This window comes from Xyrauchen texanus, chromosome 50 (genome assembly GCF_025860055.1).
Source record: "Xyrauchen texanus isolate HMW12.3.18 chromosome 50, RBS_HiC_50CHRs, whole genome shotgun sequence".
Classification (NCBI taxonomy): domain Eukaryota; kingdom Metazoa; phylum Chordata; class Actinopteri; order Cypriniformes; family Catostomidae; genus Xyrauchen; species Xyrauchen texanus.
In genome coordinates this window covers 6,297,078-6,321,152 of record NC_068325.1, presented here as the reverse complement: position 1 = coordinate 6,321,152, position 24,075 = coordinate 6,297,078, and the positions used below count along the sequence as shown (strand labels likewise).

Below are 24,075 nucleotides of genomic sequence, written 5' to 3'. Positions count from 1 at the left end.
AGATTTTAAAATCAGGCCATAGAAACCAACACAACGTATGGAGGATGTTTTTATTTTTATGCAGTTAGGAGTAAATTGACTTTTCGCTGCAACGAAAGGCAGTTTTGGTTGTCCTTCAGATGCCGCCCTCATTTTAACCTACACTGTTGATGTGCTTTAATGCAATACTACAAAGCACCTTGAGTATTTTCAGTTCTTACATAATTATTTCAACTTTTCTTTCTATCCACAAAGAGGTTTAAAAATTGTTTAGAGTTGTTTTCTGGTCTGATTTGGTCACAATATTATCTTTAATATCAACACTATGGTTTTAATAAAGTGCCCAACATGTTCTTCTGTTGTTGTAGCCCATCCACCTCAAGGTTCGATGTGTTGTGCATTCTGAGATGCTATTCTGCTCACTACAATTGTACAGAGTGGTTATCCAAGTTACCATAGCCTTTCTGTCAGACTTTCAATATTAAGCAATGAAAATACTTTATACAGTAAATATACCATTAATAACATGTTTAAAACTAAATCTAAACAAAGAGTGAAACAAACACAAACCACATCAATGCTTATTGTGTGAAAATGGTTTCCATATTTTTGTATTCAAACATTATGACTGTCCCAAAGTCAGTGAAGAGCATGCTTGAGATGAAATATGAGATAAATTATGTTTGAAGAAAACAAAGAAAAATCAATGTGAATATTGCTTGGAAGAAGAATATTTTTTATTGGACATAATTTCTAATCAAGCAGCAATTATTTCCAAATTATGCAAACATTTTGAAAATATACGTGTGTATTTTGTATTGATAAAATGTTAGCTATGAAATTAGCCTCAAGCCATTTTGTAATTTTTTTTTTAAATAAATAAAAAAAACGTAATTTTGACCACTAAATTCTATTAAGCACATTACAGAAAATGTACTTATTGTCCCTCCCCCAACACCACCTGCCACCAACTGGCAATAGTAAATAGCAAATAATTGTTCACAGATGTGACAAACTAAAGAAAATTGACCTTTATTTTCAAATGAACAAGTGCTTCGATATGCCCCTGACTTCCTGTTTCAAAAGCAAATGTGTCAACACAGGAGAGTAAAACTGTGCTCGTTAAGCCATTTCATTGGGTTCTCTTACGAGAGGTTCTCTCGTATTGCGTAAGCTAGCTTACGCTACGGGAAAGATTCATCTTTTCTGAGATATTGAAGCCAAAAAATTATCCTTAATTTTGTATCCATTGTCAACGCAGTGCGGCAGCTGCAGACCTTGAGCGGGCTAGCTAGCGAGCTCATTGGTTGCTCTCGCGGCAACTGCTGCAGCCTATAGACGAGCTTGGGCGAACTCGCATCCAATGAGAGGCGTCTGCGCTCACTGCATCAAAGCCCGCCAAAAGGGTGTGACTAGAGTGCATATAAGCGTAGTTCAGTAGGCTGGAACCCTGATTTTCATCTCTTCAGCGAAGCTCTTCGCATCACTGAACCGGAAGCCGCGTCGCCGTTCGAGGGGCATCAAGCAAGCGTGGACAGCGCTCGAAGAAGCCGGCCGTCTTCGCCACCTTCAGCCGTCCTGCGAGCTACGCCATCCGGCGACGTATCCTTTTAAAAGCAAGCTAGTTCTTAAAGAACTTCACAAAAAGTACTGGCGTCTTTTTAAGATGCCTCGCTCCACTTGCGCCTCATGCCGCGCTCCTCTCAGCACCAGAGACCGCCACATCATCTGCGCTCTCTGCCTGGGACTGGGGCATGCAGAGCTCGCCCTCGCCGAAGGCGCCGCCGCGCCGCCTTCCGTTCAGCCGCGCAGACAAAAGCGCCACTGTCAAAGGCTGCCGGAAACAGTGGTAGAAGCGATTGCCTCGCCGGAGCCCATCCCTCGAGCATCGCCTTCACCCTCCCGCCCACCGGGGCCAGCGCAGTTGCCGCCGGCGGCTGCTCTGCTGCCATCTTGAACGAAGAAGCGGAGGATAAGGGCTGTTCCATCATGGCTCGGACAGCGAGGAGTGGTCAGGCTCACACGCCTCCTCCTCGGCCCAGGAATCCAGCAGGACCAGCGCCCGAGTCGAAGGGAACTAACACGCCTCCTCACACAGGCGTCGACCGCCTCGGGCTCGAGTGGTCACCGCCCCTTGAGCAGGCACCCAACAGACTTGACGGCTGCTTCCTACAGAGCCGCCACCGCGCAGCACCCGCTACCGGGCCGCTCCCTTCCTGCGGAACTCCACGCCGAGCTTTCCAAATCATGGAGCAGCGCCTTTCTCGGCCAGGGTCCGATCCCATGTCTCCACCTCTCTTGCTTCGGTGGGCGGCGCCACTGAGAAGGGCTACGCTTCCATCCCTCCGGTCGAGGATGCGGTAGCAGCACACCTTTGCCCGCCCTCCGCGAGATGGCGGTCTAAACCAGTGCTCCCGTCTAAGGCCTGCAGAACAACTTCCGCCTGTGTTGGCCGCGCCTATTCCGCCGCCGGCGAAGCTGCATCTGCTCTGCACTCTATGGCCGTCCTACAGATCCTCCAAGCGGACCTTCTGCGGGAGTGGGATGAGGAAAGCAGGCATCCAGAGGCGGTTGCAGACATACGGAGTGCTACGGACCTCGCCCTCCGCGCTACCAAAGCTGCAGCCCAAGCTATAGGGAAGTTCATGGCCGCGCTGACTGTGACCGAGAGACATCTGTGGCTAACGCTAGCCGACATGGTAGAAGCAGAGCGCTCTACGTTCCTCAACGCTCCGGTCTCTTCGGCTCCGCGGTGAGTGGTATCATTGACCGGTTTTCAGAGGTCCAAAAAGCCACACAAGCCATGAATCTCTTTCTGCCTCGTCGCGCTAGCTCCTCTGCAGGCTGCACACGTGAGCCTCCTGCACAAGCCTCTTCACAGCGCCCAGCTCAACAAAGCCAGACTTCTCAGCATCGACAGGGCGGCCACCCTCGATCGCGCTCAGACAGCCGCCGCAGACCGCCGCCCCCCCGCGGGCCTCGGACTAGAATTGCGCTGAAACCTGAACAACCGAAGTCCTCCTAGCTTTGTTGACAAAACGATGGATCAGTCCCGCTGCGGCCGGACCACCGTCAAAGCTTCGCCCCCTGTCAGTCCCCTTCCCTCAGGCTACTACAGTGGTAGATTCAGCAGCCAACAAGCCGGTGTTAATGCCCGCTTGCCTGCGCTCAAACGCCGTTTTCACGGCGACCTAAATAAATCTGGTAAAGAGCAAGAATGCCATATGTGTAGAAAATGTGCCCACAACCCAGTGTTCACCTCTACACACAAGCATTACACATCCCGTGTCCATACCAGAGAGCAAACATGTCTTATGTGTAGAAAATGTGCCCACAATCCAGTGTTCACCCCTACACACAAGCATTACACATCTCGTGGCCCTATCACGGCACACTCACATAAAGCGGTTCACGAACAGCTCGAGTGTTAGGGTTAATAAGCGCACCCACGAATCCGTCGCGGCGCCCATTCTCTGACCGCTCTGTCACACGACCAGCCTTATGTGTAGAAAATGTGCCCACAATCCAGTGTTCACCTCTACACACAAGCATTACACGTTCCGTGTCCCCATCAGAGCACACTCAAAAGCGGTTCACGAACCACTTTCGAGTGTTAGAGTCAATAAATGCGCTCCACGAATACGTCGCGTGCCCATTCTCTGCCCGCTCTGTCACCACGGCCAGCAAACACTTCTCTGTATGTAAGTCCCGTGCCCGTGACTATGCTTGCGTATCACTTAACAGACGTGACTCTTTCCCCATTCACCTCAATCGGAAGTCACTCACAGAACAGCCTGTCCATGCTGTCTGCGAGCAGTCCAGCATATAGCACAGTAAGCGCGCTCACACATTCTGTTCAGCGCGCTGTGTGCGGCAAACAGAGCGATTTGGCCACTCACCCTCTAACATTACGCTTCAAAGCGTGGGAAGATATTCAGGGATATCCGAATGGGTGTTAAGCACAATAAAACAGGGCTATTTGCTACAGTTCGATCGCCATCCTCCTCGCTTCAGGCGCGGCTCGAAACTACTGTGAACACGGAAGCAGCGTGCATGCTTCGTTCAGAAATAGCAAACCTTCTGTGCAAAAGGGCCATAGAGAAGTGCCGCCTCCCTGAGCGAGTCGGGGTTTTACAGCCATTATTTTCTTGTCCCCAAGAAAGACGGCGGCCTCAGACCAATATTAGATCTCAGGGTTTTGAACAAAGCGCTTGCAAAAGACTGTTCAAAATGCTTACAACCAGTAAACTCCTCGCGCATGATGCGCCAGGGGACTGGTTTATTTCTCTCGATCTGACAGATGCATACTTTCAGATTCAGATAAATCCCGTCACAGGCCATTCTTGAGATTCACCTTCGGCGGCCAGGTTTATCAATACACCGTCCTTCCGTTCGGCCTGTCCTTAGCACCCGTACTTTCACGAAGTGCATGGGCCTGGCGCTCGCACCCCTCGTGAGTCAGGGTTTGCGAATTCTGAACTATTTGGACGACTGACTGACTGGCACAATCACATACGGAGCTTCTGTCTCACAGGACAGTTCTCCTCAGTCATCTGAACAGTTTGGGCCTTGCAGTCAATTGGACCAAGAGCTCACTACAGCCCAGTCAGACAATTTCCTTCCTTGGAATAGAACTAGACTCAGTGGCAATGACGGCTCGCTTATCTACACAGCGCGCGCTGTGTGCAGCGACTAGCCGCGTCATTTCAGATGAACAGCCTCACACCTCTGAAGAAGTTTCAGAGAGTGCTAGGCTACATGGCCTCAGCCGCAGCAGTACTTCAACTGGGTTTACTGCGCATGCGCCGCTTCAGCATTGGCTAAACACCCGCGCGTCTCGCTGGGCTTGGGCCACAAGCCGCCAGCCAATCAGAGTGACTCAGACCTGTATTTCAGCTCTGCAGCCCTGGACAGTGGCGAGTGGTATCAGCGGGGAGTGATGATGGGAGCTGTATCTCGCCGAAAAGTCATCTCAACAGGCAGCGTCCAACACGGGTTGGAGCGCGGTCTCGCGAGGGCTCTCCGGTTTTTGGCCTATGGTCAGTTCAGGAAAAGCTCCTTCACATAAATTGTCTGGAAATGATAGCGGTCGAGTGCGCGCTCGTGCGCTTCCTCCCGATCATTCAGGGTCACCGCGTCCTGGTCCTCTCGGACAACAGGTCTGTGGTATCCTATCTAAACCGTCAGGGTGGTGTCAGATCCAGGAACCTCTTCCATCTGATGAAACGCATACTGAGTTGGTCCCAGCGCCACCTGCGCTCGCTGAGGGCGACGCGCGTGCCAGGCCACCTGAGCGGCGGCCCAGACAGACTGTCCAGAGACAATATTCCCCCAGGGGAATGGTCCCTGCACGCTCAAACAGTCCAGGCGTTATGGCGCATATTCGGCAGAGCAGAGATAGACCTCTTTGCGTCAGAAGAGAACTCTCACTGCCCAATATTTTTCTCGAGCGAGGCGCAGCTGGCCCAGGACTGGCCCAACCGCCCGCTTACGCCTTCCCTCCCGTCTCGCTATTGCCACAGGTAATGCAGAGGATCAGGAAATGTGCCACTCGGTGCTCCTCATAGCCCGGCTGGGAGAATCAAACATGGTTCCGGAGCTTACGCGGCTGTCACTGACAGCGCCGTGGCCCATCCTAGTGAGACAGATCTCCTCTCGCAAGCTCGCAGAACGATCTGGCATCCCCACCCAGAGGCTGGAGCTACGCGTGGGTGATCAGCGACTACCCGTCGCTTTGCCAGAAGGAGTAATAAACACCATCATACACGCTAGAGCTCCTTCCACGAGAAGACTCTATGCGTCAAAATGGTCTGTGTTTTCAAAATGGTGCACCGACAGAGACCTGGACCCACGGACATGTGGGGTGTCAGATCCAGGAACCTCTTCCATCTGATGAAACGCATCAGTCGCCGCTGCTCGTGTTTTTACAAGAGCTGCTGGATAAGGGCAGATCCCCATCCACGCTCAAAGTGTATGTGGCGGCCGTCGCGGCGTTCGCTGAACCCCTGCACGGCCAGTCACAGGGTAAAAACGAGCTGGTCATCCGCTTCCTCAGGGGAGCTAGAAGGATGAACCCTCCGCGCCCCATCGGTTCCTATCTGGGACCTTTCTATAGTTCTCGAAGCTATGAAAGCCCCCTTTCGAACCGCTTCAATCCGTGGATGTGAAACACCTCTCACTTAAAACCGTTTTCTAACTGCCCTATCATCAGTTAAGCGGGTGGGAGACCTTCACGCGCTATCTGTCAGCTGCGTGTCTTGAGTTTGGACCAAGTGACTCCAAGGTCATTTTAAAGCCTAGACACGGCTACGTCCCCAAGGTGGTCGGTACTCCTTTCAGAGCACAGATCATTTCCTTGTCGGCGCTACCAGCATCTGATAGCGAATGCGGCGGCAATCTCCTTTGCCCAGTCAGAGCACTGAGATTGTATACTGCACGCTCCGCATCTTTCAGAAGCTCCGAGCAGCTTTTCGTTTTAGTTCGGGGCGCACCAAAGGTCTCGCCATCTCGAAACAGACACTGTCCAGATGGATAGTGGGCGCTATTGCTGCCGCGTACGGCGTCAAAAGACCTACCATGCCCGCTAGGCATTAAGGCTCACTCCACTAGAGGCATGGCCTCCTCGTGGGCATGGTCCAGCGGGATTTCCATTCACGACATATGTGTGGCAGCGGGCTGGGCTTCCCCTCCACCTTTGTCAGATTTTACAATCTGGAAGTACCCGCTCTGCAGGCTAAACTGCTAGCGGTTTAATACGCTACAGCTCCCTGGTGAGCTGCATTAATGGGACACAGTCCACACAGACCCGGCACCGCCGCTCTGTCTATGTCTAAGAGCTCCCCCTCTGTCTAAGGCTCCCCGGGTCCCCTTAATTCCCTGGGGCTCATGCAGTGGATGCTTGGCGCGCACGGCGTTGACAAAGGGTTCCGTGAGCGTAAGCTAGCTTCGCATATCTGAGAGAACCTCTCGTAAGAGAGCGAATCGGTTACTAATGTAACCTCGGTTCTCTCTAGATGAGGAGCAGTATTGTGTAACCGGCGTGCTTCGCGCCACGAGCGATTTTTCGCTTCATTCAATGAAAACCAGGGTTCCAGCCTACGAACTACGCTTATATGCAAACTAGTCACGCCCTTTTTGGCGGGCTTTGATGCAGTGAGCGTGCGGACACCTCTCACTGGATGCGAGTTCGCCCAAGCTCGTCTATAGGCTGCAGCAGTTGCCGCAGAGCAACCAATGAGCTTGCTAGCTAGCCCGCTCAAGGTCTGCAGCTGCCGCACTGCGTTGACAATGGATACAAAATTAAGGATAATTTTTTGGCTTCAATATCTCAGAAAAGATTAATCTTTCCCGTAGCATAAGCTAGCTTACACAATACTCGTTCCCTCATCTAGAGAGAACCGAGGTTACGTTAGTAACCGATTCGTTTTTAGGACATAAAGCAGTCCCCAAAAAATACAACACCATACTTTATTTTCAGAATACAAGACTACTGTATAAATTACAGCAGTTGATTTTAGAGCAGTTCTAGTGTACTACCCTACCAAACCTCCAAGACAAGGGATATTATTGACGATCATACTGACGATTCTCCATTCTCCGTTGAGGTAAGCTGGTAGCTAGATATAGAAATTGGTAAATCACAATTAAGTGCTCTGACCTGACTCAGCAAAACTTCGCCTTTGACATTGACACCTCCTCAATCCTCAGTTGGCCTTCTTTTGCCAAGAGTAATTAGCAGCCCAGGATGATTGGCCGTTGGCCCCAAGGAAGCCCAGAGGAGGCATGATAAATCCCAGGAAGTGACAGTAGGAACATAACTGACACTAGCACACACTAGCACGCCCTCAATTGGCCCTATAGTGGAAACGCGGCTACTGAGTTCATTTTTATTTATTGAAATGATTGAAAGGCAAGTAATCCAAGCCAACAATCCCTTTTAAGGTGAGATGATCCACCTATTGAAGTGTATTAGCTATATATCTATGTGAGACCAATGAAGACCACTCATCATCCTTCTTCAAGGTCACCTAAAGCTTCACTTCTGTGATGAGATTCTGCAGTTTTCAGCTTTACATCACTGCCAGGTCTCCAGATCAGCAAAATAACAGAACAGATAATTGAGTAAATGGGATGAAGTGAATTTGAGACTGTAGCACTTAGTGATATGTTCTATAAATACTTTAAGGATGAGTTGGAAAGTGTCTGAACTGTTTTCAAAAAAATCTAATTATGTCTTTCATTATACTTTACTCGTTATGGGATATCAGTGTTTCTTGAGATGATCCTGAATATTTTTTTGGCAAGCATCACTATTGCTCATACTTATGGTTAGGGGTTTGTCCAACTTTTTACTGCTTTATTTAATAACCCTATAGCTTTGACAATAACTGTTGGCATGAGCATCATCCAATCTTCCTATCAAGATGTACTGTATGCTTATAAATGAAAAAATCTTTTAAGGAAAATTAGTTTCCCAGAGAGACATCTTGCATCATTGGCTTGCATCATCTTGCATCATTGGCTTAGTATTAATCAGATGATTAATACATCTATTCAATGACAAATTGTGTAAACAAACAATAATAATGTGACAATTAAATCTCTTTAATACTTCCTATCTCCATAACTTCCTATGGAGTGCGTACTCCATGTAGGGAAGGAGGTATTGCCCCAAGTGAAGAAGTTCAAGTACCTTGGGGTCTTGTTCACGAGTGAGGGGACAATGGAGTGGGAGGTTGGCCGGAGAATCGGGGCAGCGGGGGTGGTATTGCACTCGCTCTATCGCACCATTGTCACGAAAAGAGAGCTGAGCCGGAAGGCAAAGCTCTCGATCTACCAGTCAATTTTTGTTCCTACCCTCACCTATGGTCATGAAGGCTGGGTCATGACCGAAAGAACTAGGTCACGAGTACAAGCGGCCGAAATGGGCTTCCTCAGAAGGGTGGCGGGCTTCTCCCTTAGAGATAGGGTGAGGAGCTCAGTCATCCGTGAGGAGCTCGGAGTAGAGCCGCTGCTCCTTTGCGTCGAAAGGAGTCAGTTGAGGTGGTTTGGGCATCTGGTAAGGATGCCCCCTGGTCGCCTCCCTAGGGAGGTGTTTCAGACACGTCCAGCTGGGAGGAGGCCTCATGGAAGACCCAGGACTAGGTGGAGAGATTACATCTCCACACTGGCCTGGGAACGCCTCGGAGTCCCCCAGTAAGTGCTGGTTAATGTGGCTTGGGATAGGGAAGTTTGAGGCCCCCTGCTGGAGCAGCTGCCCCCATGACCCGACTTCGGATAAGCAGTTGAAGATGGATGGATGGATGGACTTCCTATCTCCAGAGCAAAGTTAATGGCTCTAATGTGCAATGACATTACTCAATATATAAATGTCTTATTTTCTGAAACTGCGTTAAATATATTTTTACACTCCTGAGAACACAAAATATTATACTAATAATCACATTATTGATTATGTCCATATACAGTAAAATGCAGGCATTTTTCTTCCCCATTTGCAACTTTACAATTGTCACCAATATAACAGCGAATGCCTTGATTATCTATGTCTGCAATTTAAGCTCAATTGACAGCATTGATGGCATAATGATGATAAGCAAAAAAATGCTTACTAAAACTTTATATGTGTAAAGATATATCTTTGTTGCCATGACAACATAATGCCATAAACTCTTAAACTCTAAAATGGGCATAAAAACAAAGATTTAAACAACTTCACAGCTCAAAAATAAAAAATACACAAGTTTTAACAGAATAATTAATGTAAGTGCTTTAAAAATTTTATAAGCTTCACATTTCTGCCTTTAAACTCTCCAACAATTCACATTATTTATAAGTGTCACTCACTGTGACCTCGATTTTTGGATGAAAGGACGAAAGAGTCTAATTGTATTAATAAACATTATGCCACAAATTCTGTCTATTTTTTGTGTTGAACCTGGAATATTCCTTTAATTGAAAGTCAGTTGCTGTAATCTGATTACTAGAATTTAAAATGTAATGTTACACTACAAAAAACTTAATTAGATTACCGTAACAAATTGCTTTGTTATCAGATTACACCAAACACTGCTCAAATAAATAATATATATAGACATAGCTTATCAAAAATGTGCAATGAACTAGATTTTTTTGAACGAGAAAATAGACCCCCAAAATCATTCTCATTGACCCATTTTACCAATTTAAATCTGTAATTAACCCTCCGGTTGAAGTTATTTACGTCCCAGGAAGTCTGGGAGCAGTGTTTGGTGTAATCTGCGTTCTGCAGGTGAACAGGACCTCGTGGTGCCATCTTATAGAGGCACAAAATCACTATACTGAACCTTTACTTTGACTGTTCCCCGATGGTGGAATGACCTGCCTAATTCCACCTGAGCGGTGTCTTTAGCCTCTTTCAAAAACAGTTAAAAACATATTTTTTCGTGAAAACCTAACCCATTCATACTAACACACTAGCTTCATGTTCTTTAAAAAAATAAAAAATGTCCTTGCTATGTGTACTGCTCTAAGCTACAATATGTGAGACTTGTATTACAGCACTTATTATATTGTTGCCCCTTTTGTTGGATGAATCACTTCTATTGTTCTCCTCATTTGTAAGTCGCATTGAATGAAAGTGTCTGCTAAATGAAAGAATGTAAATGTAAGAAATGTTTACGTTGTATTGCGATACCACTCTGTAAGCTTTCATAGAGTGACACCTGTTTCCATATCTCGAAGCTACAACAGCTGCACATAGCGCTAATGCTAACACCTCTCTGTTCATCTTTAATTTGATCCTCACAATATTAACAACTCTACGTGGATAATCCACATTAAGTTATCTGGAAAACATTGAGAAAATGTTGCCCTGGAAACTCTTAAACCATTCATATCTTGTGTTTGGCAAATTTGCTACATTACCTACTTAGCACTGCTGAGTTGCATGTTAGCATGAAGTAATACGACGGTTGGTGGATATAGAAAATATAACCACATGATCTAGTGCCCACCACAGTTGCCACAACAGGTGGACACAACAACTTGACAGGTTTTTTGGTTCTTTTTTTATTTACTAACTCATATCTGCAGATATGCTAGGTATTTCAAACTCGTGTAATCAATGATAATCTTTGTTCCTTCCTGTTATGTTTTGATTTTATTTTCTGTGTTCAACAGGCACTTAGGTCTGGATCTGGTGCCCAGGAAAGAGTTTGAAATGGTTGATGCAGACCAGATAAGCGTTTCAGATATCTATAAAATGGTAAGTTCAATCGAATGTTATTCTGACTATGCATATATCACTGAGATGTCACTTTTGTTTGTTTACCTGGAATATGCCATTTTTTAGTGTTTGCTGCAATACAACGTGAAAACGTTTTCTGTCAGATTTGACTGACATTCAACAGGTGTTTTTACAATCCCTTATGCAAATTTGCTGCTTTTTACATGCAAATGAGATTTGTGGCAAATTTGGCCATTGTTGACCAAGGTTTGCTGCAGGTTCACAACTACTGGTGAAGAGCTGCAAACTTCTGGAAAACATTTGCGGAAAATTAAAAGCTAATTTGCATGTGAAAATATTGAGCGGAAAATTTGCAACAACTTTGTGGCACGTTTGCGTCTAGTTTGCCAGAACTCTATATTTTTTGTGAGAGAATGTGAATTTTTTTGTGTGTATACAAATATGGCACTTAAAATAGAATGCAATGCTTTCCAAAGTATGGTGATGTACATGTTCCTACTGTAACGTTTTTGATTGCCGAATTATACTGTATGTTCAAATACCATTACGAATAGGAATGGGAAATGGAAAGACTAACAATTTTGGCTCAGAATCCAATTCCAATTAATGATTCAATTAACAAATCTTTTTTGTAGTTTTCTAGAATACATTTTTACAACACAAATATACTGTAGGCTACTAAAAAAAACAATAGTTTTTGTAGCATGTTAGAATGGTATGTAGAATGGTAATAAACTATATATGCCACATTTTTATGTTATTAGACAGAATAATGATAAACATAATAAAGGAAATTATTATTTATAGATGATGACTTTATTTCTTATGACATACAATGTAGAACACATTAGACACATTTTTTTTATTTTAACAGTTTATGTTTTTGTTTGTTTGTTTTCATTAGTGTGAAATTGTAATAAATAACCAACCTGTTCTCTATTTTCTTAAACTATTTCAGTTGTTTTTTAGTTTGTTAGTGCTTTGACACTAGTTTAGTGTTTACTGCAGGTTGTGTAAAATGAGTCTATCAATATAAGTGAGTTATTGTTTAGATGAGACCAGAAATTAAATTAATGTTTAATGTATTCCTGTAAATGTTGGCATAAAGTGCAGATGTTTTCAAGTTACTACCTGCAGAAAATGCTGAACAATTAGACAGCAAAAATACATTTTAAACACTGCATTACAGGGCATATTCCCATGATGGCTCATCAAAATAAATAACTGACACGTTCTATTTCTTAGAAAGTCTGATCGCATGTCTTTAGGAATTGTTACATTTTGTAATTTAAAAGGAAATATTATTTGCAGCTTAGAAATACCATTAAGGGCCACAGCTATTTTTACCTTTGATTGTATCTCATCGATTTCATTCACTTCACTTGTCAGGGCCTTAATTATACAACAAAAACACATTTGAAAGTAAACAGGTTTTGAAACCAGCATCTGTTTCTAACAGGTGCTTTTGAATTGCAACTTGTGATAACTTTCACACATTTTACATATCTTTTCCCATTATGTGTGCACACATTTGTGCCTTGTTCATGCAAGTATGCTTGTCTGGATTTGTGTGGGACTTCATGCCCAATAAACAATATGACTCTGAAGGGTCTAAATTTACCTCTATAACTTGTGTTCTGCAGTCTAGAAGCTTTATTAGTGCAGGAAATGTCAGGTAAAGAACCCCTCACAAAAGCATTCCAATCATTCCTCAGTGCATTCAATCAGACACTAATGTTTAGTATAAAAAGACAAATCCAATACGGTATTTAAACATTCTGTTGAAAAATAAGCAAGCTAATAACATTGTGATTTATTTGAAAATGTATTTTTGTTGGCAGAAGACTGAATTGTGATTACAGATTAGCTTGTGTTTTTCAATTCGACAGAAAAGCAATGATTCCTCTGTATGTTTGAGTTTTGTATGTTAATTATTTCCCTTGAAACAACCAATGCAGACATGACATTGGCAGGCGAAGTCGCCAGTGTGATGCTAGGTTGAATTATAACTATAGCTGTGTACTAAATAAGAAGTCTCCAACATTCCACACTCCATTTTTTGGTTGAGGAAGTACATCATCTGTGTACTCATTGTACACTTCTTTTTTTGTTGACTTTTCATTGTAAACAGACTACTTGCACAACTTACAGTACAAAATGGTGTAGAATAGTGCAACAAGTTTGCAATTTGGGATGTACCTTATGGTTTCTTGGGCTAGTATGCTATTCAAGCATATATCTACAACCTAGCAACGTCCTAGCAACCACCCAGAACACTCTGGAAATTCCCTAGCAACCACAAAGCAAAGTGCTAACAACCACTCAGAACACCTTAGCAACCATATAACAATGTCATGGCAACCACCCAGAACATCTCCTACCATCTTGCATTGTCAAAGTAATCACTCAGAACATATTAGCAACACCCAGAAGGCATATTTACCACCTAGCAACACAAACCAATGCCCTAGCAACCACCCAGAACAGTTGTACAAATCCCAAGCAGCCACCTAGCAATGTGCTAACAACCACTCAGAACACTTTAGCAACCAAATAGGAACATCATGACAACCACCCAACACCATAATTGCCACCTAAAAGCACTCTAGGAACCACCCAGAACACTTGGCTACAACCTAGCAATGTCTTAGCAACCACACAGAACACCCTAGCAACACCATAGCAACCAACCACCCAAAACATCTAGCAATGCCTTAGTAACTACCCAGAACACCTAGCTACCACCTTGCAGCACCGTTGCATTGCCCTAGCAACCACCCAAAACACTTTGGCTATACCCTAGCAACCACTTAGCAATGTGCTAACAACCACTCAGAACACATTAGCAATTGTATTACAATGCCAGGGCAATCACCAGAACACTCTTACTACAACCTAAAAATGCCCTAGAAACCAAATATATCACCTAGTATGCCCTGGCAACCACTCAGACCATCATAGCAACATATAAGCAATGCCCTAGCAACCAACCGGAACACCCTAAGAACACCCTAGCTACCACCCAAAAACAAACTGCCACTAAGTAACACCACTCTGGCAATGCCTTAGCAAGCACATACAGTATCAATGTGCTAACAACTCCTCAGAGCACCTTAGCAACCATATTGCATCACAATCCCATATTGTCATGGAAGTCACACTGTGTAGCAACATGCTAACAACCATTTAGAACTCCTTATTTGTATCGCATCAATTTTACACTGTCTGTTGTCAGTATAAGTTTGAAAGTTTGAAAACGAGGAGGATTTAGAAAGGTTGGAGGAACTTGTAAAGAGAAGGGAAATAAATATTTAAAATGCCTGACTAAGGTAACTTTTGGGATAAATTCAGATATACATGAAAATGCACACACTCTGGGGTAGAATAGCAGAATCTAGACAAGTTTTTAGTGTGCTAGCCAAACGTTGAGGTCACACTAGTGTTCAGAGAGATTTGTATAGCTCAATATGTAGGAGGCGGAGGAGCTTCACACAAATGACAAAAATAAAGACAGAAAAGAGATACAAGCTTCTGAAGAGAACATATAAACATAGATGTGAGGAGAGTTTCACTTGCTCTCAGGCAATGCAGAACATTGAAGCTGAAAAGACTCAATACCTTTACTTTTCTTAGAAGTTGCTGAAGAATTGTCTCTGAGGAAGTAAAAGATAGATTCAAACAGCTGTGCTTTCTCGTTCTGGAGTCACACATGCTCTGTTAACACACTATTTTTCTGAGCTGTCAAGAAAGGAAGTCTTATGTTCATTGCATTTTTGTCTGTCTTTACTTGTCTTGTGAAATGATGACATAGGACATTTGTGGAAGACTTCATTTTATACTTTTAAAAACAAAGTTGTAAATGCTTATGAAGAGCATAGCAAATCAGTCACTTATGTGGTTCCATTTCAGTTGTAATGTAAAGACAGTTGACTATGGAGACAGTAGACAACTAGACAGCTCAATAGTTTCTGCTAAATACTAATGCTAAACTTGCATTTTACAAAACAACAATACAATGAATATACTGTATATCTACATAGAGAGCACTGTCAGGAACTTAACACACTCTGTGCGTTGTAACATGACTGTGAGATGTGTAGAACAAATTTTTCGAGCACACAGTGCCACAAGGTGCTATTTTAGATTAATGAGTCCCGCCAGATATGCGTTTAGCCTCCCTGATGGTGAAAGTGAGAACAGAAGGAGAGCAATTTGTTTTCAGACAGTTCTCAGTTCGGTCTGAAATCCTCCATTGGGTTTGCAGATAAAAATCTACATTATTTCCCTACTCCCCAGCAAGTGTTTTGAGAGAACTTGCTTTGTATCCTGAGATAAAGTACATGCGTTTGATGATTCTTTTTGCTTTGCTCTCTTGTGATTTGCTAAGGCAAACATCACTGTCACTTTTGCCTATACAAATATCTAACCTCAAATATTAAACTTCAGCATGTAAATTTTGCAACAGTGTTTGTTCTATGGACATGAATGATTCCTGAAATCATTCTTCTTATTGAAGAGAGGTGTGTTATTTTGTCTGATGGATGATAAACTGGAGAAAATGTCCCATTGCCTTTCTTTGAAGGAGGGATCAGTGCATATATAGGGACCAGAATGTCGTAGCCAATTGGGGTGGGCTCTGTTGGTTTGGGCCAGTGTTTAATTACAAAGCAACCAAACAAAACATCATAGCAACCTCCTAGCAGTACCCTAAGAACCACCCAGATCACTTGAGCAACCATTTAGAATACCAGAGTAACTGGATAGCAACCAAGGCATCTGCATAGTAACATCTTGCCAACCACCCATAATGTCCTAGCTACCACATGTGCCCTATAAACCAGCCAGAACACCTTAGGAACTACTATCAATGCACTAACAAGCACACCTAGCTACCACCTTGCAACCACCAAGAACACCATAGCAACTGGATAGCAACATGCAAACAACCACTCAGAACCTTATCTTACAAAATATCTAGAGTTTTTGCAAATTTGCCACAAATTTACCACAAATTTGCAACTCATTATTTTCACTTGGAAATCAGCTTGTGAGTAATGGTTATTAATCGCATAGTTACGTCATCCTAGCACCCTAGCTACCATGTAGCAACACCCTAGAAACCACACATATCATGCTAACAACCACGTTTAAACACTTTAGGAATTAAACAGGACTCTATATTAACCACCTACACTGATAATGCCCTACCAACCACATATGCAGACTCATAGTAATGTCTTGCCAACCCCCTATAACAACTTAGCTGCCACTTAGCAACACGCTTGCAACCACTTTAACACAACCACCTAGCAACATGCTAGTAATCACCCAGAACTCTAGCAAACACATATAGACACAAATGCAAACACATAGTAAGTAACATCTTGCCAACCACTCATAATAGCTGCCACGTTGCAACACCCTAGCAATCTTCTAGCAATACCCTAACAACAACCTTATAAACCTTAGAAACACCCTAGCAACCACCTAACAACTCCATAGTAATCACCCAGAACTCCATATTAACCACCTACAATGATAATGCCCTTGCAACCACATAGAGACGCATAAGCAAACACATAGTAACGTCTTTCCAACCCCCTATAACACCCAAGCTGCCACTTAGAAACACCCTAGCGACCACATACTGTAGCAACCACCCAGAATACCCCATCAACAACCTAACAACATGCTAGTAATCACCCAGGACTCCATGTTAACCACCTACACTGATAATGCCCTTGCAACCACATAGAAACTCAAATGCAAATGCATAGAAACATTTTGCCAAACACCCATAATAGCTGTCATGTAGCAGCACCCTAGCAACCATCTAGCAATACCCTAACAACCACCTTGAAAAACCCTATCGCCCACATAACAACAATCTAGTAATCACCCAGAACTCCATATTCTCCACCTATGGCTTAATGGCTTATTTAACCTATGGCCTAATGGCTTAGCCACCACATAGAGACACACATGCAAATACATGGTAACAGCTTGCCAATAACCCATAATACCCAAGCTGCCACTTAGAAATACCCTAGCAACAACCTAACACCCACCTTGAAAAACCCTAGCAACACCCAAGCAACCACTTAGCCAGACCCTAACAACCACCCAGAATACCCCAACAACCACCTTAAGACACTCTAACAACCACCTATCAACACCCTAGTAATCACCCAGAACTTTATATTAACCACTTACAATATTAAAGCCCTAGCAACCACATAGACAAATATGCAAATGGTTAGTAATGTCTTGCTAACCACTCACAACACCCTTGTATCTGATACCACAGTGGCTGTGATTATTACTTCAAGTTCTGAATTTAGTTTTGATCTGTTGCCGTAGCGTGTTTTGCATGGCTCCCTCCTGTGATGTGTCCGTTGATGGGGGTCTTTGTTGACTGAATGAGTGATGTATTCTAAAGGCAGTAAAATGCACTGTAGAGAGCTAAGAAGCACAGACTCATAAGACAGCCGGGCTCCAGGGCATGGTGTGTGTGTGTGTGTGTGTGTGTGTGTGTGTGTGTGTGTGTGTGTGTGTGTGTGTGTGTGTGTGTGTGTGTGTGTGTGTGTGTGTGTGTATTTTAATATGATTACGAGCATGTGTTTTCTGTTTGCTTTTGTGCTGACAGTGCCTCCATGAATAGAAATAACCTTCATCTCACTTCTCATGAGATTGTGCTACTGTACATCTATATAGTGTAAGAATATTGAAACCCTAAAGCAAATCTCTCATTTACTAAATTACAGACTTTACACAGAAATTTTGTTCTGTGATACTTTTATTTCATAGCACTGAAACTCAAAATGAATGACTTTAATCTTCAAGGAATAGCTCAAAAGTGGAAATTCTCTCATTATTTACTCATCCTCGTGTCATTTCAAACCCGTAGGCTATTATTTTTTCTGTGGAACACAACTCATATGAACCATTTTTCTGATACATCCATGGTGCTTTTGTGATGATTTTTTTTTAAACATGATAGACATTATAGATATTGTCATTCAATGTCAAATTTATTTACTTATTTATTTTGTGATTTTCCTTTTCTTGTGGACACAATTGTTACTGACAGGTGTCAGGAGTCTAACGTATATTTGTTAAGGATGCCAGGTCATGTTATGGAACCTACTACATGAAATATTGCCAGAGGGTTTTAAAATATAGCCCAGAATGTAACTGCATTCAACATATTTACATACTGGATTTAGCTAAAAAATAACTATATTTCTCTCTTTCTCTCGGTTGACAGCACCTATCCAGCAGACATAGTGTCCAGCAAAGCACATCACAGGTATATTTGTCCCCACTATCTGCATTGTCACAAACATTGTTCATTTAACATTAACAAAATGTGAAAGGAAATGTTGAGTTGATTTAGGCGCTGTATCCTATTTAATGCTATTTGTTGTACAAAACAAGCCCAGATGGGATTTGTGACATAAATCAAGTATTTTACAGCCCATGTTTTTTGCAATTGAATTACCACAGAAGCATGTCAAGTCTTAATGCTGTGTTCCAGACGAAGTCGGTGGTGGGAATATCCGAGTTAAAATTTCCCACTTCTGACCTCAGTGCGTTCCAGTCAGCCACACATCACGGTCACATGAACTCATGCCAAATGCATAAACTCATGCGCAATCTTCCTGATGCTAGCTAGCTAGATATCTTCTCTAGTAGCTATATCATGAGCAAAATAGGTGAAAATGTAGGCATTGATTGATACACAAACAATTCTTCTCAACATCCTTTTGTACATTTATTGTATGTTGCATATACAGGCATTTCCTGCAGTGAAAATACTTAAAAGTTTATTTTTGTGCTTCACAAAACCCAGCTATTCGCTGAAGTCAGGGTTGATCGATCAATCACAAGTCAGATGTCTGAGTTCAAGCAGCATTCCAGTAATTATTTTCAAGTCGGAGGTGGGAAAATCCAGAGTTCCGAGTTGTCTGGAATGTAGCATAACTATCACAAAAACGTTGTCTGCGGTGCTTTTCATGTGGAGTTCAAAGCGGCACTCGATGCTGGTATTGATGCCCTGGCATGAATCATGAATGCAGCTTCATGATTGCTGAAACAAAGCAGATTGCCACAGTCTGCCATCAGTCTGATTAATATTGTGGAGGATGAGAGTATAAAAGATATTTAATGCCCATTGCAGTAATTATACAACCTGGAGGGGCTAATTCTTTTAATTAGTCATCCTCCCACTTGTTAAATGTTTAATGTTGCTTGAATCAGTGCTATATTAGTACATTTACTATCTTTATCTGTGGAAGGCTTTGTTTGGAAAATGTTAATAAAGGATTATGTTGTTACATATTGTTTTATTTTATTTTCTATATAGCAAATAAATGCATTTTATTGGGAAAAAAAGTCAAATTTCACAACTTCAAAATCCGCGATTAAACACAATTAACTCAATTAAGCAACTAAAAATGTTAATTGACTGACAGCATTAAATATAATATAATATCATATATTATAATTTATTTTATATAATACATAGAGCTGTCAGATTTAATGGGTTATCGCATGCTGTTAATTTAAAATGTTAAATGTGTAAATGTTTCTTAATTGCGATTAACACATTTATATTGCTACATATTGTCTTGTTTTGGTTCCTAAGATGGAAATAAATGAATTTTGACAACAACAAAAAAAGAAGTATATGTAACAGGAGCCAGCTGACAGATAGGTGTGCAATGTGTATAAACCTCACTCTCCTGACCTCAAGAGGTGCACTAGTGACTGATGCTAGAGGCTGTAGCCATTAGCCTCCTTGTTAGTGTACCCACCTCCCATGCCGGAGATGCCGGTGCAAGTCCCAAATGGAGCGAATAGAACAAGAAACGTATTTATAACTCATTTTGCTTCAGGTTCTAGGTTTTATATCACACACCAAGTGGTGACCCAGCACATAATTTTGCATGTATATAGTCGAATTTCAGCACTTTTAAAACGAAATACAAAAAAATATGTGATTAATCATGATTTAAAGTTTTAATCGACTGACGGCACTATATTTCACAATAAAATTAAAAGAGCCCAGCTTTGTAGATCAGGTATTTCATAGAGCATGTAATAAACATGTTTTAATTCATTGATAATTGATTCTGTTTATGGTAATGAGCTTTGATTGGCTGTTGTCCCTGCTGTATGTCGTGTTTTTAGGATGGAGGAAGACAAAGACACGGAGACTCGTGTCGGATGCCCGTGCCTCACCATCTTTTCGTCAACCTGAAGAGCTTCACATACAACACCATCGGTGAAGACACTGACATCTTCTTCGCTCTGTATGACCTCAGAGAGGGCAAACAAATCAGGTAGGAAACGCACTCGTAACTGGTTTTGCTTCAGGTTCTAGATTTTATATCACACATCAAGTGGTGAATCAGCATAGTACCAAAGGTTTTATTGTAGAAAAGTAGACAAAAAAAGATAAAAGATATGTTTCAATATTAAAATGATTGACTTTTACTTATCTTAAAGTGTAACTTTACCTTTCCATGTTGGCATTGCCTAATTTGGCTGGCTTCTACCAAGAGAAAAGTTTGAATATTTGGAAGCACTACTCTAGGGAATTTTGTTTGTAGACATATGCATTCAAAAGCTGCACGGATGCTTTCATTGGTAATTATCATGTTTCTAGAAACAGTGAGGAAATCCCATTGTGCGGCATTTCTGCACAGGCAAGTCATCATGTTTAAAACAAAAAGGTAATGGAAATGAAAGCTTGCGCAAATACTGCCTACATGTTTATATGCAAATTTAGTGCTTTTCTTCAAAATGGCATGTGTCTTTCTGTGAAACTACTTAGAGATAAGACAATAGACCTTAATGAAGTATTCATGTAAAAGATCTCTTTGCTTTAGTTGTGCTGTTAAAACCTCTCAAATATCTTACAGTTTTACAAAGTAGAAGACACCTCTCTGAACAATCACAATAGCATTGTTTTTATAAAAAAAAAAACAGCTATATTAAAGCTGATGTTAAGATTACATCTTGTATTACACCAGCGGGTTAATTTCACCTAAAAGTGTAACACTGTGGCACTATCAAAATACCTTGTTGCCCATCTAGCCCAACAGAGCAATATTGGCTCAACCAATGCTGCAAGTTTGGGGCGGGAATATCTGTTTGGCGACTTATGGCTGACATGACACACTTCACCTTTAACCTGTTAACCGTTGCCAGAGCGCTGGCGCTCTGAAGCGTTTTTTTTTTTTAAATAGTTCAAAGTTACTATCAGATTTAATGTTATTACCTTGACAAACTATACATCATTAAAAAGATATAAGACTCAAGGTTCAGTATTTGACCACTATTGTATTCTGAGAAACTTATAGTGACAGTTATGTCTTAATTTGTGTCTGGAGTTATGTAATCAAAAAATGAGTCGATACCTTTAATATGAATTATGAGCGTCAGTCGCTCTCATTCAGAAAAAACTCCTGTGAGATCGTCATGACAGCTTTGACAAAACAACGTCCCTCAGGGCTTTTAGCTCAAAAATGTGCAGATTTGGAGAAATATTGATAGATTCTCATAGGTTTACATCAGATTTATATAGACAGGAAACATATTTATTGAATATATACCCAAATGCGTTGATGTAATCATTATGAGCGCTGGAGACTCTGATGTATTGTGTTATCAATCCATACTGGCAGCCTGAGGGCGCCGCCGCTCTGTGCACAGTATAATAGTCCATATATGGAACACACGAAGAAGTTCCATAATCATTTGACATTCCAGGAAGACCCTGACACAACAAAGCTATCAGAGATCGCTGTAACTGCAGATAAAGATGTTTTGAAGACAATAAACATGATTGCAATGATATTTGATTTATCTGTGTTCTTCGAGCCATGTCAGGTATTTTCATAATAATAGATTATATTGATAATGTAATGCTAATCGATATAGACTTTATCATCGTGCAGAATACTATAAAATAATATATTTTCTGTCTGATTTTTTTATCTGAAGCCAAATCAGAGCACAAAAGGTTATTTAAAACACTCGACTTGTGCTATAAAGTAAGTTTTAGAGCACAAACATGGTTTTAATCTCATAAATTGTCGTGTATTGATGGTGTGCTAAGCTAATATGATAGCTAGCTTGGTGCACCTGCTACCTAGCTGTTATTTTTATGAATATTTTTAAATAGGACTGCTTGCTGAAATGTTTCTTTTTCAAGAAGGTCATTTTATATAGTTTAAAATGTAAGGTGAGAACTTTGAGAACTTTCCTAAAAGAGATTAGGGATTGAAACAGTGTGAATAGCCAGTCGTTAGTAATTATAATGCAGACAAAAGAAAAGCATATTTAGAGCCATAACCAGGCTGGAGAGGTGTGAATGTGTGCAGGGGAGACTGAGACTGAATGGAGATCGTTTACACCACATAAATAAACAGAGACAATAGACTGAATAGATGCTTAGAACATGACAATAAACATCAGTTTGCATTTTAGAGTCTAATCAAAATAAAGTCGTATGACATGATCTTGAAAAACATTTAACTAAATACAGAGTTTTAGACTTGTCATCTTCAGATTTTAAATATAACATGGTCAGACATGTGGCTTTAGCTGCAGTGCATTTCTAGATTGCTGCAATGCCAACTTCAATTTTATTTTCATGAAAATATTTCATAAAAATAAATTTCTAATAACTTGACAAAATTTTGAAGCTATTTATAACTATTTTTTTTTCATTATGACAATAATTAATTCTACATTTACAATAAACTGCCAGGTGTCAGATTTCAAATGGGATCATACTTGTGCTTTTAGGACAATTGGTTTATGAACTGTATCTGTTTCAGTTTGGGTATGCCATTTCTGGGGATTTTTCAAAAGTGGGGTTGCAGCTTAACAGGTTAACATACAACCAGAGCATTGTTTTTTCCTCTGCTTTTCAGCATGCTAATCTTGAGAGAAATTAGGCCACTGGCAGATTTCTCCAATGGGAGTGTTTAAAAAGTAATTTATTCACCTCATTAGTTAAATTAGAGAAGCATTTGTAAGCCACTGAGAGACATATATAATTGCCTACATTTTTCTGTTTGAAGCAGCAGTTTCAGTCTGTTTACGACATGATCTGTTTATTATTAATTTGTGAATGTCATTAAAAAGATAGAATAACAGTCCTTTAACTTAAAAGAGCACATTCATCTCATATCATAAAATTATTAAAGGAATATTCCTGGGTCAATACAAGTTAAGTTCAATCAACAGCATTTGTGGTATAATGTCAATTTAGACTTAATTTAAACTTAAAATTAATTTAGACTTTTCCCTCTTTTATTCAAAAATCAAATTATATAAAAAAAATCTGGGTTAAAGTTATGCAAGTACAATGAAAGTGAATGGGGGCCAATCCGTAAATGTTACAATAATCACTGTTTCAAAATTATAACCAAACAAGACATAAACAATTTGCGTTAACATGATTTTTAGGTTGATAAAAATGGTTACTAACCTTTTCTGTGTAAAGTCATATCCAATTTTACAACTCTGTTGTCATGACGATGTAACAGTGTACACACTAAAACCCTAAAACGACTGTAAAAATTATGATTGAGCTCAAGTTTTAATGCAATTAATTATAATCTAAGTACTTTAAGTGCTGTAGACTTCACATTTCTGCCTTTAAACCCCCCAAAGATTGGTCCAATTTGCTTCCATTGTAAGTTCCTCAATGTAACCTCTATTTTTTCTTTTTTCAAAGAAAAGGAGGAATGAGTACTAACAAGTATCTTAGTGGGGAGTGGTGTCCAAGTCACACCAACTAGTTACCGGGGTACCTCAAGGTTCAGTGCTTGGACCTCTCCACTTTTCTATAG

General features: G+C 41.5%; 1 protein-coding gene across 1 annotated transcript in view; it reads left to right on the top strand.

Annotated features, from left to right (window-relative positions):
• Positions 1–24,075, top strand: part of LOC127641492 (dedicator of cytokinesis protein 3-like) — a gene marked incomplete at its 5' end in the record, with an annotated part of 204,020 nt that overhangs the window by 101,389 nt on the left and 78,556 nt on the right. Inside the window, 3 exons of the mRNA XM_052124527.1 lie at positions 11,140–11,224; positions 18,474–18,515; positions 20,399–20,550. Coding sequence (XP_051980487.1) covers positions 11,140–11,224; positions 18,474–18,515; positions 20,399–20,550 — 279 coding nt within the window. The remainder of the gene's footprint in view (positions 1–11,139; positions 11,225–18,473; positions 18,516–20,398; positions 20,551–24,075) is intronic.